This window comes from Benincasa hispida, chromosome 10 (assembly GCF_009727055.1).
Source record: "Benincasa hispida cultivar B227 chromosome 10, ASM972705v1, whole genome shotgun sequence".
Lineage (NCBI taxonomy): Eukaryota > Viridiplantae > Streptophyta > Magnoliopsida > Cucurbitales > Cucurbitaceae > Benincasa > Benincasa hispida.
The window spans coordinates 45576562-45594025 of record NC_052358.1 but is presented as its reverse complement, the minus strand read 5'-3'; the positions used below and the strand labels follow the sequence as shown (position 1 = coordinate 45594025).

The window sequence follows — 17464 nt, the reverse complement described above, 5'->3', positions numbered from 1 at the left end:
ATGTATAGTCTCGTTATATAATGCTTTTCAGACAGAGACTTCACTTCACTAGGATGACCATAGGTAACATGACCTTAATCCTGAGTGAGTTAGGAACTTCTGCCTTTGAGGGCGGTCCTTTGATTTGCATGGGCGCGAGTGGCCAGATCGTCGACTCAAACATACCACTTTGGGGATTCGTCTGATTGGGGAGTAGGAATCTCAACTACACAAGATGGAATTCGCTTATTCCCCAAAGTAGGGGTAAGTAGATAGATTGGTCCCTTAAAGGATGATTCCATGGCTTGAACGATGTGGCGCTATACACCTTTTCATGGCCTGAGAGGTGTCCACTCATAGTAGGAATATGATATATTGTTCATTAGAGGGATTAGTGGTACTTAAGGAGTTAGATGTAATTACATGGACAAAATGATAAATTGGCCCAGCTGTACTTACGAGTATCTATGAAGGGTTATCATATTGTTGACTGGTTATATACGATGGACATAAAAATATATCTGTGGTGAGAAGAATGCAGTTGTTAGTCTTTAGTAAAGTGTCCGACAGTTAACGGATAGTAAATCTCATGGCTAAATAGTTTAGTCAACTATTCACGTATCGTTGGAGCTTCAAGTTACAAGTCCATAAGGTCCCCTTGGTAGCTAAATAGATTCAAGTTGAGAATCAGTTTTTGGGTCAGTTTGAAGTGTTCAAATTGACAAGGGGGAGTTTGATTATATATGATATGATAAAACTGGTTCTGATATAATTGACATGATATATGAGATACATTAATTGGAGGAAAATTATATAAATATGATTTATATCAAGTAAAGGAGAAAATGATTATGGTTTCAAATTATGGGTTATAAATATAATATGATAAGTTAATTATTATATTTATTTATGATTAAAACAATTATGAGATCATTGTTGGTGGTTTCTCCTTAATTGTGCATGATAGTGGGAGGTTGTATTTAGTTTTCATAATTGAAGGATAAAATGAAAATTGTTTCATTTTGGAAAAGAATCATTGCATCGCTTTATTTGAGTACACAGCCTATCGTTTAGCTCACGAGAGACTACACGACAACTTCAAGTGTTTGTCTAAATGATCGTGTACATGCACTGTTAACTAAACGATCGTGTAAGGTTTTACTAAACGGTCGCGCGCCTAAGTGAGCTTCACTAAACGATCTCACCTAACTTCCTAAACGATCGTGTACCTTTACTAAACTCAAGCATAAGTCTATACAATAGATACTTTCCTTCTCCCACTTGCTTGGTCGTTGAATACGATTGGTTTTTCCTCTTTTTCTCTATCAAATCCAACAGAGCCCACACCTCCTGGATTCTCACTCCGAGAATACCAAGGTCACTAAGTGGTGGTGTCCGAGAGGCTGCTTATTTGTGGAGAAGACTGTCCGTGTGCTAAGCGATAACGAGAGAATTGGGTAGACAATTGCAGCAATAGCGAGAGGTGCTAGTTCCAGTAATTCATGAGAGCGAGAGAAAAACAGAAGAAGAGTTCTTCAAAGGTAAGTTTCTCGTTCCTTTGTATTTAATTTATGAACGCATGTTGTAATTTATTCTGAAATGCATAACTTGTTTCTATGTTTGTGAATGCTTCTAAGTCTGTCATAATGAATTTGGAATGATCTTGCTTCCGCTCATGGGTTCTCTTTTTGTAGAGTTCCTTCAAAACTGTTTCGATTTTTAATTTAATTTGGAAAATTTAATTAAATTTGGACATTCGAGTTCTTTTGTATTTTTTGGAGAAGATAATTAAATTGAATTGATTAATTGTGATAATTGGTTTAAAGCAGTTTTCCCGGGGAAAAAAAAGGATTTGAGATTCTAAATCCGAAAGGGATTTGGATATCTTTTTTTTTTTTTTTTTTAGGAAAAGGGTAAGGTGTAAGTAGCTTTAAATAGGTTAAGTTTCATCATGGGTTTAAAGAAAGAAAAAGGAAAAAAGGGGAAAGTTTTTTTCTTTTATTTTCCTTTTTTCCTCTCTCTCTCCACGCGTTAGCTCTCTACCCCCTTCCCCCCTTGTTTTCATTTTCTACAAGCACCAAAGCCCTAGCCGCCCAGACCTCCATTCATCGTCATCGAACTCAGCGCGCCTAGACCTCCATCTGTCGCTCGTCGAACTAAGCACCACCCAGACTTCCGTCCTCCGTTCGGTCTTTGAGGCTTAGTGCCACTTCGGCTGGTCGTCTTCTACATGCGCGAGCTCCAAGCTACGATTAGAGGTCACCGTTCATGGTCTGAAGCCGTTCGCGGACCTGAAGCTGGTGTGGATTTTCTTGTCACCAGCCTCGTCGTTCGCTATCGCAGGGACCACCGGCCTTGCCAGTTGTCGTCACTCGCGATTTCTGCTAGTCTTGCTGTCAAGTTCTCCAATCGTGACTTTGTCATAATCTTGAGCTTTTGGTAAAGATATTTGGGTTTTGTTGTTTTTCTTGAATAGATGTTGAATACCCATTAAGTTCGTGTTGAAGCTGGTTTTATTTACATTATTTTGATTTTTAGATGCAAGTTTTGAGAGGAGTTGGGGTGTTGTCGTTTTGAGAGGAGTTGAGGTGTTGTCCACTTGATCTGAGACCGCTTTCAACAAGATTTAGGTAGGTTTTGAGTTTTTCTATGGATAATTTTTAGTTACCCACTAAGTATCGGCTTAATTATTAATATAGAATGTGCATCGAGGTTATGGTTTATTGATTGTTTTCAAATTCAATCTTTGAGGTTAGATTCGAGGTTTGGAGATCAGTGGCGTGCTTTCTAGCAGGATTAAAGATTATTCGATCCTTTCATTGGTTTTAGTTCAAGTAAATTGTTGGAGTTGGTTATCGAGATAACTTTCTTTGACTTAATTTGAGCTAAGTGAATCTGTTACCAATGCTTCCGTGTCAAGCACCCTAATTTAGATTTATCAAGTTACTAATTGGAATCTAGAAGTTAAGTCTTGGAATTTGTGATACGTTCTTGTTGCATGAATGTTTCTTTATTTGAGGAGTTTGAGCATGTCTAAGCTTGTATGCTATGTTATGTTATGAGCTATGGGACTACTCATGAAATTTATTTATATGTTGTATGATTAGACTAGTAGGGGTGATATGTCGTCTCATCTCGATGCATGTTTATTTATAGGGGACCAATGGGTCCAATTTCATGTTTGACGGTGTGCCTTCGGGCCACTAGACATACGTGAATAAACGGGTTCACGTTTATGTTACTTTTTCATGTTTGACGGTGAGCCTTTAGGCCCTAGACATTCGTGAACTGACAGGCTCACGATATGTTTCTTTTCCATGATTAACAGTGTGTCCCAGGCCACTAGAAATGCGAGTTGATGCGAGTAAGGTTATCCCTTTAGTTAGCCATGCAGGAACAGTTTCATCATGCATGTTCCACTAACCTCAGACATTCATTGCATGTGAATGCACTGCCTATTCTCGATAATGGAATCACTTACTGAGTATTTTATAGTTATCCTTTATGTCTACATGTTTTTCAAGTAAGGGCAAGGACACCCGGGCGACTGACAAGAGGAATCCATGACAGGGCCAACGGTAGGAAACGCTTCCGTATTTGATTTAATATTTCTCCTCATGCTTTACAGTTTCTTTTCATGAGTTTTTTTTTTTTTTTTTTTTATCTTGACTGAGTCTAGGTGCTGGATATTTTCTTTTTAGTTAATATTTTTTTTATTTCCTAAAATTTATGCTTTAAGGGATACCCCGTTTCAAATGAATTGGAATATTGAGTAGGAATAAATTCAACATTTTCACTTTTTTTTATAAGGCAGTCCAAATTTTCTTGTTTTCAACGTAAACATTTATGCATGCATGTAGTAACGACTCTACTAGTTGTCTTAAAAAGTTGGGTTGTTACAATAGTATACGAATAAGGCTGGGTACCTTATTTTGGTAACATTATCGGATGCGGCCCACTCTGTACTTGTTACAAATTGTTGTAAATGCTACAAACGAAGTGATCAGGATTCGTTTATGTATTGATATGAGGAGCGGGGGCGTCCTATGCAATGAGTTTGTATATGATCAAACCAAGAATTAAGTCACTTTTACTTTATAATGTTGTTTACTTTTTAAGACTGGGTATTTCGAAGTGATGACATAGGTAACTTGACCTTAATCTTGAGCTAACTATGAACTCTTGTTTATTCAGGATTACCTTTAGATTTTCATAGGTGAGGGTTGGTTCAACAACGCCGACTCAATAAGCCTCCCATTTCAAGGGTAAGACTGGACAAATAGCTGAGGACATGGGATGCAAAACGAAATTCATTTCTACCCGCTTTTAGGGATAGAGAAAGGTTGTTCCCTTAAATGCTAACTCCAGGTCTTGAACAAGGGGCCCCACCCTCTCATTGGCTCGAGGGGGACTCAGTTTAGTGATTGGATCACAAACCAATTGTTCATTAGAGGATCAGTGGGACTTAAGGAGTAAGATGTAATCTTGGGGGTAAAACAGCTTTCGACTGAGCTGTTATTACGAATAACTTATGAAAGATTGACTTACTTATCATGGTTATATCAAATGGACACATAATATATCTACAGTGAGGGGAGTGCAACTACAGGTTATAGTGGACAGTCTTATTAGTTAACAAATATTGATTAACTAGGTCAAAGAGTTTGACCGGTTAGTCTCGGATTGTTGGAGCCCATGATCTGTAGGTCCATCGGCTCTTCTAACAAGCTCACTACGAACAAAATCGAAAAACTAGGTGAAGTAAGAATTTGAAATGTTCAAATTTGGGCATTGAGGAAAATTATATTTTATATAAGTTATAATTTACAATTAAATAATTAATTTATTAATTATTTTTTAGAGTATTCTTGAACATTAGCATGAAACTATTTTTTAAACTTGATTAATATGATTAATCAAAGTTAGGTGTCAAAAATAATTTAATATGTGATATTAAATTTATTTTTAAATATTCTCTAAATTATGAAACTGTTTTTCATAAAAGTTTGTTTTATTTATATTAAAATTAGTTAGTAGAAAAACCCAATTATTGAATTTTCCCACTAACTAAGTGGACTTTGAAGTGGCACTTCTAAAGCTTGACATCTAATGATTACATGCTAGTGGATTTTGAGGTAGAAGACGTGTAAAATAGGATTGTGCATGTAATTTGTCTTTAAATAGTTTGTTTTTTGAAATGTGAAAAAACTAATGCATCTTTGACTCTTCACTTGACTCTTCCAATAAAATCTCTTCACTCTCCACTTTTCTAGAGTGAAATTCCCTTGTCTTCACTAACAAAACGGTCCCACCACCGTGTTCTTCAACCGAAAAATAGTGAGATTTACCGTTGGTGGTGTCAATCGAGCACGGAGAGGAAGATTGCGGTGGATTCTACAAAGGTTGTATTTTTCAACCCTTTATGCATGCTTATTCTTAGTTTTATGTAATAAGATTGTTATCGATCCTTGCTTCTGTTGTGCATGTTGTTCTTTATGTTCCATTGCAGTCATGCAACATTGACCAGGTAATCGTGGACGAGGTCCACGATTATCCTAAGTCGAGTACACGACTTAGTGGTCCCATAAACCCAACGACCCTTTCCCTTTCCTCCCATCCGAAGCTTTTGAACCTTCTTCCTCTCTCACAGTCACCGGTCGCCTACTCTGTCGCCGTCCAATCAATTGTCGCCGTCTTCGATCTTTTTGCTGCTGCCACCATGAGCCGATCTACCACCTGCCATCCTTCTTCTCGTCGATCTACCATCCGCCTTAGGTAAAGTTTTTCTTATTTATTTTTTTCCAATATATGATTTTGTTCATAAAATATAGAGATTTCTTCCATACATGTACCACTTTGTTTTTGTTTGGGCTCATTTAAGTGTATGGTTCATATATCTATTATTTTGTTTTTATTTGGGCTATTTTAAATGTATACTCCATAGATCTCAGATTTGAGCTGATTACTTTTTTTGTAGTTGAATATCAAAACTTGGACTGCCGATTTTTTTAGATTTTTTGGGCTAATTTTTTTTTTTTTTTTTTTTTTTGCTATTTTTTGGATTGATTTCTGTAGTTTAATATCTACTATTTTCTATTTTTTGTTGTATCATAACTTGGATTTTTCATTTGAATTTAGGCTGATTTAAGAAAATATTTGGAATGTTTGGACTGGTAATCGTGTACCCGGTATATGATTTAGAAACCCATTTTTTACAATAGTTTCAACCTAACTCTATTTTTGTTAATAATTATTAAAATAACATTATTTTAATAAATTTTAAAAAATATTTGTATTTTTTAACAAGAAGAAACAAACTTTTTTTTTTGTATTACATATTTTTTGTCAACTATAATAGTTCTAAAAATTTAGTCATTCTTGAACCTGGAAATGACGAAGACATTGATATAGATGTTGAACTTGATGAATTATTTGGAAACGTTAGAAGTGAGGAACCTGATCTTGAGTTGGTACCGTCAGATATGTTCACACAAATAAATTGTGAAATTATTAATTCAAAATTTGAACAAGGGTCAACATTGGAGGAAAAGATTAGATGTGTAGATAATTCTAGTTTAATACAAAAAGGAATGTTATTTGATACTAAAAATGATATACGACTTGCTATAAAAAAATATTGCGCGACAGAATACTACGAGATTATAGTAGTAGAATCAAATCAAGATATTTGGTATGTGGGATGCAAAAAGGGGAAGGATGGTTGTGATTGAAGGTTGTGGGCATGTCGGCATAGGATGGTTGTGATTGAAGGTTATGGGCATGTCGGCATAAAATCATGGGATGTTTGAAATCACCAGACTTGAAGAAGAGCAATCATATTTGTATTTAGAATTAACACAAAATCATTCACAGCTTGATTCAAAAACTTTTAGTATCGAAATCCAAAATATGGTTAGAGCTGATCTTGCGGTACCTGTGGCCCTGCTTCAAGAAGCAATTAAAAAATAATATGGGTATAATGTTAATTATAGACGGGTGTGGTAATTTAAGATAAAAGCATTGATTGTTGTGTTTGGTGATCGGGAGAAATCATATTCAGAGCTTCCATATTGGTTGAGTGTTGTTGTTCATTACAATCCAGGAACACAATCAGATTCCTATTTCCTTCCGTCTGATGTGTCAGGTACAACTATTTTTATCAAGTTTTCTGGTCCTTCGGTCCTGCAAGAGAAGGGTTCAAATATTGTAAACTATTAATCCAGATTGATAGAACTTATCTCTACGGAAAGTATAGGGAAAAATTATTGACCATCGTATATATTGATGCAAACGGGCATATATTTCCCCTTGCTTTTACTATTGTTGAAGGTGAAAATTCGTCCAGTTGGTCATGGTTTTGTGGGCATTGCGTGAATATGTTATTCAATGAGATGGTATTTGCTTGATTTCTGATACATATATGGCCATTTTTGCTGCAATTAAAATTGAGAAAATTGGTTGGAGTGAACCTAGTGCATACCATCGATATTGTCTTCGTCATGTTAATAGTAATTTCAACACGATAAATCGAGGCAACTGAAATATTTGGTGTCTAAGGCATGAAATCAACACCAAAGACGCAAATTCATTTCGTGCATGAAAGAGTTGAAATAATTGAACCTTAAATGCCTTGAATACTTTTCTGATATTGACTTGAAAAAATGGACCCAATCACATGATGATGGGTACCATTATGGGTGGATGACAAGCAATGCAGCTGAATGTATGAATGGTATTTTCAAAGGTGCTAGAATTTTACCCATTACTTCTTTGGTTAGGCTAACATTCTAGAAGAAAAGAGATAAGCGAAGCACTCGATCGTGGGGACATGTATACAGAATATACCATAAGAAAGCTTAAGAAGTAGGGGAAAATGAGCATCTATGCACGCAGTGACATCTATTGATAGAGAAACTCAAATTTTTGAAGTACAAACTGGCATAAGTATGATTTCTCCTATAAAAACCAACGCATACAAGTTGTGAGCTTCAAAGAAGGAACTTGTTCTTGTAATAAGTGGTAGTCATTCAAGATTCCATGTCCTCATCTAATTGCAGTTTGTAATTATATGTGTTTGACATACATACCTCTTATTGATGAACGTAACAAATTGTCCCATTTCAAGCGATGTTATGAAGGTCGCTTCCATCCAATACAACACCCAGATTATTGGCCAAAATTATCATTTACAGAAGTTCGTCTAAATGTAGACTTACTAAGCGAACAGAGTCACCCAAAAAGTATGCGTATTCATAATGAAATGGATTGGAGAGAGGCTAACCAAAAAGTTCGATGTACAATTTGCAAGGGAGAAGAACATAACAAGCTTGGAAATTCCAAAAAACTTTCTAACCCAATATCCTATTTTGTGACTAAATCATTAAAAGAATATTCAAAATGAGACATTTCAAATGTTGGGGTTGGTGCCCTAAATCTTGTTGTTCTCGTAGTTTGTAAATTTTATATGTGAATTATTTATTTAATAAAATAAGGTGTTATTTTATTCGACATTTAGATTTCATTAACTTAATCCAATGAATTAAGATCAAAGGTTATTATTATTTTTTTTTAACTTAAACATGTATATGGTTAACATACAAGTGGATCATATTTAAGTAATAACCTAAATGGTCTGTAGTATACGGATAAGGTTGGATGTCTTATCTTAATGACACTACAGATACGACTCACTTTATAATTGTTACAAGAGTTGTAAAGTGTTACAAACGATCTGATCATAATCGTACATGTGGAGACATCCGAGTAAGGGTATCTTATATAAAGAGTTTGTATAAGAACGAACTGTGAAATGATTAATCTCTCTTTATAATGTTGTTAATTGAAGAGATTAATATTTCATAGAATGATCATAGGTGACTCAACCTTTATCCTGAATGAGTTATGAACTTCTATTTATGAGAGCGATCCTTTGATCTGTATGGTGGAGAGTGGCCAGGTTCGTCGACTCAATAATCCTACCATTTTGGGGATTTTTTCGAATAGGAAGCTGGGAATATAGCTACACAAAATGGAATTCACTACTTCCCGTCTTTAGAATAAGTAAATGAATTATTCACTTAAAAGCTAACTTCGGGTCTTGAACATTGAGGCCTCATCCTCTCATTGGTCCGAGAGGGATTAATTTATAGTTGGACTATAAATTGTTTGTTCATTGAGGGTTTAGTGGTATTTAAGAAGTTAGATGTAACTATAGAGGTAAAACGATAGTTTAACCCAGTTGTAGTTACGAGCGATTCTTGAAGGGTTTACTTACTATTGATTGGTTATATCCATAGACACATAAATATATCTATAATACGAATAGTGTAGTCGTGGGTCTTTAGTGGAGTAATGAAAGTCTACGCGATAGTGTAGTAAACATCCATATGCGTCGAGTATCAAATATTGCAAGATCATGTAGCTAATGACTATGCGATTAGCATGATAGTCTGCACGATTGTTTAGCAGGAAAGGATTCATCGAGTATCATATACCGCGCGATCTCCACCAAGTGAGCGTCTATGCGATCATACAGCCAATGCAACATGATCATGTAGCAAACTCTACATGATCACGTAGTATTAGCTATGTGATCGTTTAGCAAATGTTACATGATCGTGTAGCAAACTCTATACGATCACATAACAAAATCTATATGATCGTTTGAGTTAGTGGATTTTTTAGTGTCAAATTTTCATAATGTAACGACCCGACCCCCTAAGACTTAGGTAAGGCCGTTACTAAAATAAATGCATGCACAGAATTTAAAACGACGTTCAGTTATTTAAAATAAATGCTAATTAAACAAGAGAAGTTCAAAAGATATTTATTAAATGCAATTGTTAAAACAAATTATAGGGTACCCAAAATTCTTAAAGACTAACAAAAGTATATAAAAGAAATAATCCTTAGTAATAAATTTTAAACAGTAAAACTAAATATTAAGAGGAAAGTAAGGACTCAAATTTCAAGGTGCGGAAGCGAAAAAAATCTAGTCCCAATGACATGATCACGAATTCCACTGCGCCATCGCCGGTGCATCTTTACCTTTTTCTAAAACATCAACATAAGAAAGGATGAATATGAAATACTCAATAAGTAACCCCACCACTGGGATCAGGCTAGGCATCTATGTCCTCTAGATACCCACCTATGGCACATAAACACATGAAACAGACAAGAGACTGAGTCCTATTTTATTGTAGTTAAGTATGCCCACAAAACTGGTAAATCCCGAAGGAAAGACAAGAGACTGAATCCCGAAGGAAACACGAAACTGGTGAATCTCGAAGGAAACACAAAACTGGTGAATCCCGAAGGAAACACAAAATTGGTGAATCCCGAAGGAAACACAAACTGGTGAATCCTGAAGGAAACACAAAACTGGTGAGCATCTAACTAATCAATAAGGATATTCACACAGTCTCAACGTTCAAAGAATCAACACCGTACCATTCTAAAACATACATGAAATCCTTGGTATTATGGCTCCATCACATACACATAATCCTTAACAACATATTATACAACATTCATGTAAACCTTACATCATAATTCTACAAGTATGCCTCAACACCAGCAGATCAGACGTCGACATATGAAAACACATACCATCATATATTATCGATCAAATGCTTAGGTGTGTATTTAAACAATTCAGAACTCGTGTCAGAACATACTTTGATTCAGGTCATACTATCAATCAACATGCTAATAATTTACCATAATATACACTCACCATGCTGCATACAACTAAATCCTGGCCCGTGGGCAGTTCCAGTGGTAAGATTACTTACCTCAAAGTCAAAATTATGTCTAAGCGACAAGCAAATTAATCTTCCTCCTAGCTTAGATGGATCTTGAATTAGGCCTAAGCATAATCCAAATTGCAATTAATAAAAGAGCTTAGTTCCAATAATAAAATTAACCAAATAATTCCTAATAATCTTACCCCAAAAGCTTGTCGAAACCACAACCAAATCCTCTTGACAGCACACTTTTAACTTCAAAGCTTCTCCAAAACTTGATTTTTAAAACCCAAACAAATATGTGTCAATAGATTGAAGTAGAATACCATTGGCCAATAAATCCAATTAAAAAAAAAATGGCACAATCTTACCCCAAATCCACAAGTTCCGACAACACTTACTGTTGGCAGCACAAACGACGAGAAACGACGAATTCGAAGCACCCTTGCGTGACTGACGGCGAGCGACCTGGGCGTCGGGTTATGAATCTTCAGATTTAGGCGCGAGTGACTGTGGAATCTCGAGACTCTAGGCGACGACCTACAATCCACGGAGACCAGGTTGGCAAGCGATACCGTCAGGGTTCGACAATCATAGACGCGGCTAATCTCGTGAATCGAGTGGCAGCGACTGCTTCGTGGCCCAGATGACTGAAGAAAGTTGAGTCGACTTAGGAGGCACGCCGTTGAACAGATGCTCGCGGTCGGAAGAGATCTAATTCTTAGGAAATAAATTTTGTTATGTAATGTAATTTAAACTTCTTAGGTAATGGATCCCGGTCTTTCTAATCTTGTGCAACTATCAACAAAATACCCATCGTTCTCAATCGATATAGGATAGTTCTTGAATCGTAGTTTTGGGTTGACGGAGAAGGGAGGCATCTACACAACATACTATCCCATTTGATCCACGTATTACTCCTTACATTGAACAGGCTGCTTTTCTTGGGGTTGTACAGTTCGGATTTATCCAACTTGATTAGCACCTCATTACTGGTTTAGTAGAATGTTGAAGACCAAAAACCCCACATTTCACCTACCTTGTGGGGAATCTACAATTACGTTGCAGGATGTTGCTATTCAATTTGGGTTATGAGTGGACGGAGAACCATTAACATGTTCATTATAATATGATTGGAAAACTGTTTGTGACGAGCTCTTGGGCATTCTACTAAATGATCTGAAAGGCTCAAGATTGAGTATCCCATGGTTAGTATCCCAATTTCTAGAATTTCCTCTCAATGCCAACGACATCAGCGTACATAAATATGCACGAGCATACATTATGCAGCTTATTGGAGGATTTTTGTTTGCTGGCAAGTCGAACACTCTGTTACATCTTATGTTTCTCCTTCTACTGTCTAATTTTGAGCATGTTGGTACGTACTCGTGGGGTGGTGCCTGTCTTACATGGCTTTATAGAAAACTTTGTCAGGCTACTACTGCACAAGCGTTGGAAATAGTGGGACCACTGATACTACTATAGGTATGGGCTTATGTTAGATTTAAAATTATAGCACCACAAGTCCAGTTACATGCCCCATGTTATTTTCCACTCAGTTCTAGGTATTATTTCATTTAAATATTTATTCCTTATCATTTTATGTAAAAATATAAATTAATTGTATTTTTTTATAATTTTAGATGGAGTGGTGTATTAGCTGCCTCTTAATAGTTGGCAAATATGTTCCTAGTATACCGACAAATATTTGATAGACTTATGCATAATTAGGTAACAAATGTATATATAAATGAATATTTAAAATTTTTTGGATGTATAATTTATCTTCTTTTTTTTATCAGATTAATTAGACACCATACACACAAGATATTTGGTCATCACTACCTGATTACTATCGTGATGGTCAAGACATCTGGTTGATCGTTAGCCCTCTTTATGCTTCCATATAGTAGAGTGACATCATCCAAATCGTGTATTGAGACAGTTTGGTTGCAACAAATGGTACCTTCGTTCTGCTATACACTCCCAACACTACACCATATTGATTTGAGACGTAAGCACAACCAGGACTGGTGTTGAATTCATATAGAATATATATCCTACTGGCGTGCACATCATGATCTTTGTGCACAGGGAGAAATAACAAATGGACCAATTGTATCAAATGATTATTTTTCTTGGTACGATTCAATCACGAGGTGATTTATCACACCTGATGACGCTTACTAGTACTACGTTGTAAGAGATGTATAATCTTACATTTCCCAAATATATGATATGAATATTATTTAATATTAATTTTTTCATCGTGCAGAATAATTTTATCGAAGATGTACAACAATATTCAGTATAGCACAACTTACCAGAGTTGAGTTCAATGTGTGACCAAACATTGGTTAACGTAGAAAATATTGTTCAACAAACAAGATGACTCAATATTGCTGACACTAATTGAAAACGTATTCATCGTAGACAACAACGGAAACAAGGCGAAGCTAATTTAGAGGCACGCGAAAATAAACTTCTATTTTAAAATTAAAGAACTAATTTCTCTTTTTATAAATAAGACTCTACCATATATATGAGATCTATTTTTTTTATTTATAGAGAGATGTATTATCTAGTTAAGTCAAAATTTTATTTTTAATATGGGTGCGGACTAATTAAGCTTTCATTGCAGATTAAATATATAATTAAGTTTGGTAATAAAGAAATTTGATAGTTAAATTTTTTTTAAAAAATAGTCAAAATCGAAAAAAAACAAAAAACAAAAAATAAAGGCAAATCATGGATCCGGTCCTCTAGTATGCCTTTAACCAGTCCACCAGCACTAATATGGTGCTGACTGGATTAAAATCTAATCATGTACCAGGTACACGATTATCCTTCCCCCTAAAAACTACCATATTTTAGTCAATACTTTTCATTCCAACCTATTTTTGAAAAAAAAAATTCCATCTACCCCATTTTTATCATTAGTTTGAAAAACCAGTATATTCTTGAACTTTATACGAAGAAGCCTTAATAATTAATAAATTTAAAAGAAAAAAGAAAAAAAAAGTTAATTTTTTTTTCAATTCACTTCAAAATAAATTCTTTAAAATGTTAGGTCCACCTGATGATGTATGTTATTACATTGAATCTCTCTCTCAATTAAATTCAATTGAAATATCTAATGAAACAATTTGCTTTCTCATGCCATCTACAACTAAGGCAACAATTACAGGTCATTGAGAGAGAGAATGAATGAAATTTTATTGTAAGCATCAATGTTGTGAAAATTCAAAATCAAGTCACGAAAGGAGTTAGGGCTGAGATGAAAACTCATCAATCAGTTAATAATAATATCTAGAGTTGTGCCTAGAGGAATATTAAAAATAAAAAAAATATAACATTGATATTAGAGATGTAAAAAGGAACATCCAAAGATTAATTTTGTACATAGAACTATAGGTAATTTAACACAAGCATAACTTATAAAATTGTTTCACATAATAATAGGCTCCAAATGTCAAACATTGTGGTGTCGTGGAAGAACCACTGCCTTGAAAGCATAATTTGGTGTGATCAGGTGTTAAATCGTGAAAGTCGGTTGCTCATCAAGTTAACACAACTTCCCAACGCAAGTGTGCACTTGTCAGAGAAAGGAATGTGATCGTCGAAAACTATGCTCAGAAACGTGTAGAAAAGAAAACATAGGAAAAAAAATCCATTAGGAAAAAAAAATGTCTATTTTCTGTAAAAGCGCACTGTATATGAGGTATATGAGGAAGAAGAAGGAGGAGCTACGGCTGGGGCAACAGGCAAAAAGTTAATTAGATTCAATAAATATGGATCTGAGTTTAATATAAAATTTTAATAGAAACGGTAAAATTTTAAATGGAAATGTAGTAAAAATTAGATCTTTTTCAAGCGAGCTCAATTATCTGAACCCAACCGAATGACGACGACAACGCGCACATGTAGGTAAAGTCTCTATTTCCACCACATCCACAAGTCAAAAGCCCCTTAGCATGCCTTTATATTTATACCTTTTTGACATTACTAAAACTTCCAACGTGAGATAACTCCTCTCCCACTTCCTTTTCTTTTTTTTTTTTTTTTTGCTTTAGGCCTTGGCCCAAAGCCATTCCCAACACCTTTCAATCACCACTACAAGAAAAATTGGCTAGCTTGACACTTACTTTGTCAACATTAAAAAAAATTACATATATCGGTTAAGTTGACCGTGTTTGATCGTTGGCCTATCTAGATTATTGACACACCATATCGATGTCGGTGTAGGACTAATATGATGATGCTAAATTTATAGCCTCGGCATAGGTTTAAGGTGACCAAATTTGGCTTTCGCAAAAGTACTTTATTCCGACGCTGAGTCATTTCACATCGACAGTTTGTTTATTGATGGATGTATGCTGACAGGCTTTTTGTACGCATATGCTCTTCCAACGCTTTCTTTAATATACGCGGATGCTTTTTTACATCAATAAAAGGTTGAATTCTTAAGTCTTAAATTGATCCTTCTTCTTAATCTTATCCTCATTCCTTTGAAGGGTGAACTCTTCTATTTGTAAAGTTTTAATGGACATTGTGGGTTTAAACTTAATTGACTTTGGTCCCAATCATTGAGTTTGAGTTTAACTAAAATTATTTCAATAGTTTGGACTGCTTGCATTTGATCTCATCTCGTAAACTTGCTTTGAGCCATATCGTCATGAGACATAATCCAATTAATTAAACATAATTTAAGATGTCATGTGAATAAACAAAATATTTTATAGAGTCAATAGTGATTCATAAGAGAGATAGAGCCATGTTACTATATATTGTATCAACTAAAAATTAAAAAGAAAAAAGAAAAGAACTCTAGTTAGGTGTAGTTAGTTATGTGGTAATAGTTTTCTATTTTTTCTAAATAGGTGTAGTGATAGTTTGGTGTCGAGTGAAATGTCGAGAGCATTCAATGATAGTTTGGCTCCCTATAAAACTAATTTTGGGTAGGGATGTAAGAAGCTGAATTAGAGATATAAGAAGCTGAATCAAACCAATGAACCGAATCGAACTAGCTCGGACTGATCGATTCGGTTTCTAACTAAACATTGGATCAAACCAAACCAAACCTCGATTCACAAATCTGTCCAACCCGCTTAAGTAGGGTTGCTTCTTTCGATCTTCATCCTCATTTTTATTCATTTTGTGGCTCGCGCTCTCCGTCCACCACTTTCTCTCTGTTCGTCGATGTCGCCTCTCTCTTTGTCTATGGCTCTCCTCTCTCTCCATCGATCGCTATCATCGACTTATTCACCACCGTGGCCATCATCCCTATTCCGATGGAAGAACCCAACATTCCTCCCCTCATCTCAACCCCACCAACCCCATATCCATCTCTATTAATAATTCTTCTCTCATCAATCACCTTCTTTTTTCTGTGGGTTTTGGAGATTTTGATTGTTATCTGCTACTTTTGTTATGCTTTTCTTTATAATAACGTTACTTGAAGAGACTTACATTTCACTAAGATGACCATAGGTGACTTAACCTTAATCCTAGTGAGTTGTGAACTCCTGTTTATGAGACCAATTCTTTAATCTATATGGGTAAGAGTGGCCATGTTAATCAACTCAACAAGCCTACTATTTTAGAGATTTGTCCAATTAGAGAGCTCGAAAAATACCTACACAAGAAGAAATTCACTCATTTTCGATCATAGGGAAAGTAGATAAATTGCTCTCTTAACAGCTGATTCTGAGTCTTAAATAATGAGATCTCAACCTCTCACTAGCTCGAGACGTGTTAGTTTATAGTTGGACTATAAATTGTTTGTTCATTAGACGAATCAATGGTACTTAAGGAGTTAGATGTAACCATAGGGGTAAAATGGTGTTTCAATCTAGCTGTAGTTATGAACAATTTGTGAAATGTCGACTCACTGTTAATTAGTTATATCCATGGACATAGAAATACATCTATGGTGCGAATAATGCAACTATCGGCCATTAGTGAAGTGACCGGTAGTTAATGAATATTGATTAGTTTTATTAAAGAGTTTAATTAAATAATCTTATATCATTCGAGCTTCTAATTTGTAGGTCTATAAGGTCCCCTCGTTAGCTCGCTAAGGATAGTAATAAGGAATGATTTGAATTGTTCAAATTACTTATAGGAATTTTATATTAATATAATTAATATATAGTGTATTCTGCTATATTATAGAATATGGTTAATTATAAATATGATTTATAATCCATACTATGTAAGAGAGATATATTTGAATGGGATTTGAGTATTAAATTTATATAAATTGGACTTATATAGAATTATATTATAAGAGATATGTATCCATATAAATATGTGATATTTATATGTTAATTATTTAACTCTATATTAAATATGATTTATTATATAATTATTTAATTTATATGTTAATTTATTAATTAAAAATTAATTAATCAAGTAACAAATGATTGAGAGCTGAAAACTTGGAGAGAGGGTTACCTACTCCCTATAAATACCATTATAACTTATTTAGGGTAAAGGTTTTATTTTGTGAAATTTAACGTAGCCTCCATTCTTATATTCTCTCTACTCTTTGTATTCTACTCTCTCAAGAACATTCCCTCAACGTTCATTCCCTCTTCCAATGTGTTAGAGCCCACACATATAGCTCCTTGGAATCCTAGAGCATAATGGGGAAACTCTTGCGGTGGTGTTCATATGCATTGAGAGGTTCAAGTTTCTTCGTGATCAAAAGGAGGGCAAAACGTGAATAAGGAGAA

The 17464-nt window shown here is 35.0% G+C and overlaps 1 protein-coding gene across 11 annotated transcripts; it reads left to right on the top strand.

The window, feature by feature from the left end:
* The first annotated feature begins 1952 nt into the window (after positions 1-1952).
* On the top strand, positions 1953-12986 carry LOC120088404. Of its 11 annotated transcripts, none has more exons than XM_039045678.1 (6): positions 1953-2418; positions 2518-2609; positions 3504-3557; positions 5253-5381; positions 5489-5754; positions 12530-12971. In XM_039045678.1, the coding sequence occupies exons 3-6, from the start codon at positions 3543-3545 to the stop codon at positions 12606-12608; spliced, it is 489 nt and encodes a 162-aa protein (XP_038901606.1). In that variant the 5' UTR covers positions 1953-2418; positions 2518-2609; positions 3504-3542; the 3' UTR covers positions 12609-12971. The 11 variants fall into 11 exon arrangements, 9 of the variants coding, with proteins under 9 accessions (XP_038901606.1, XP_038901605.1, XP_038901600.1 ...); XM_039045677.1 differs by having other exon boundaries at positions 3475-3557; XM_039045672.1 differs by having other exon boundaries at positions 3308-3557.
* Positions 12987-17464: the final 4478 nt, after the last annotated feature.

Coding starts and splice junctions, on each gene's coding strand:
- LOC120088404 (XM_039045679.1), top strand. Junction 5,382..5,488: donor TTGCGGTGGATTCTACAAAG/GTTGTATTTTTC, acceptor GTTCCATTGCAG/TCATGCAACATTGACCAGGT. Junction 5,755..12,529: donor CGATCTACCATCCGCCTTAG/GTAAAGTTTTTC, acceptor TTTTTTTATCAG/ATTAATTAGACACCATACAC.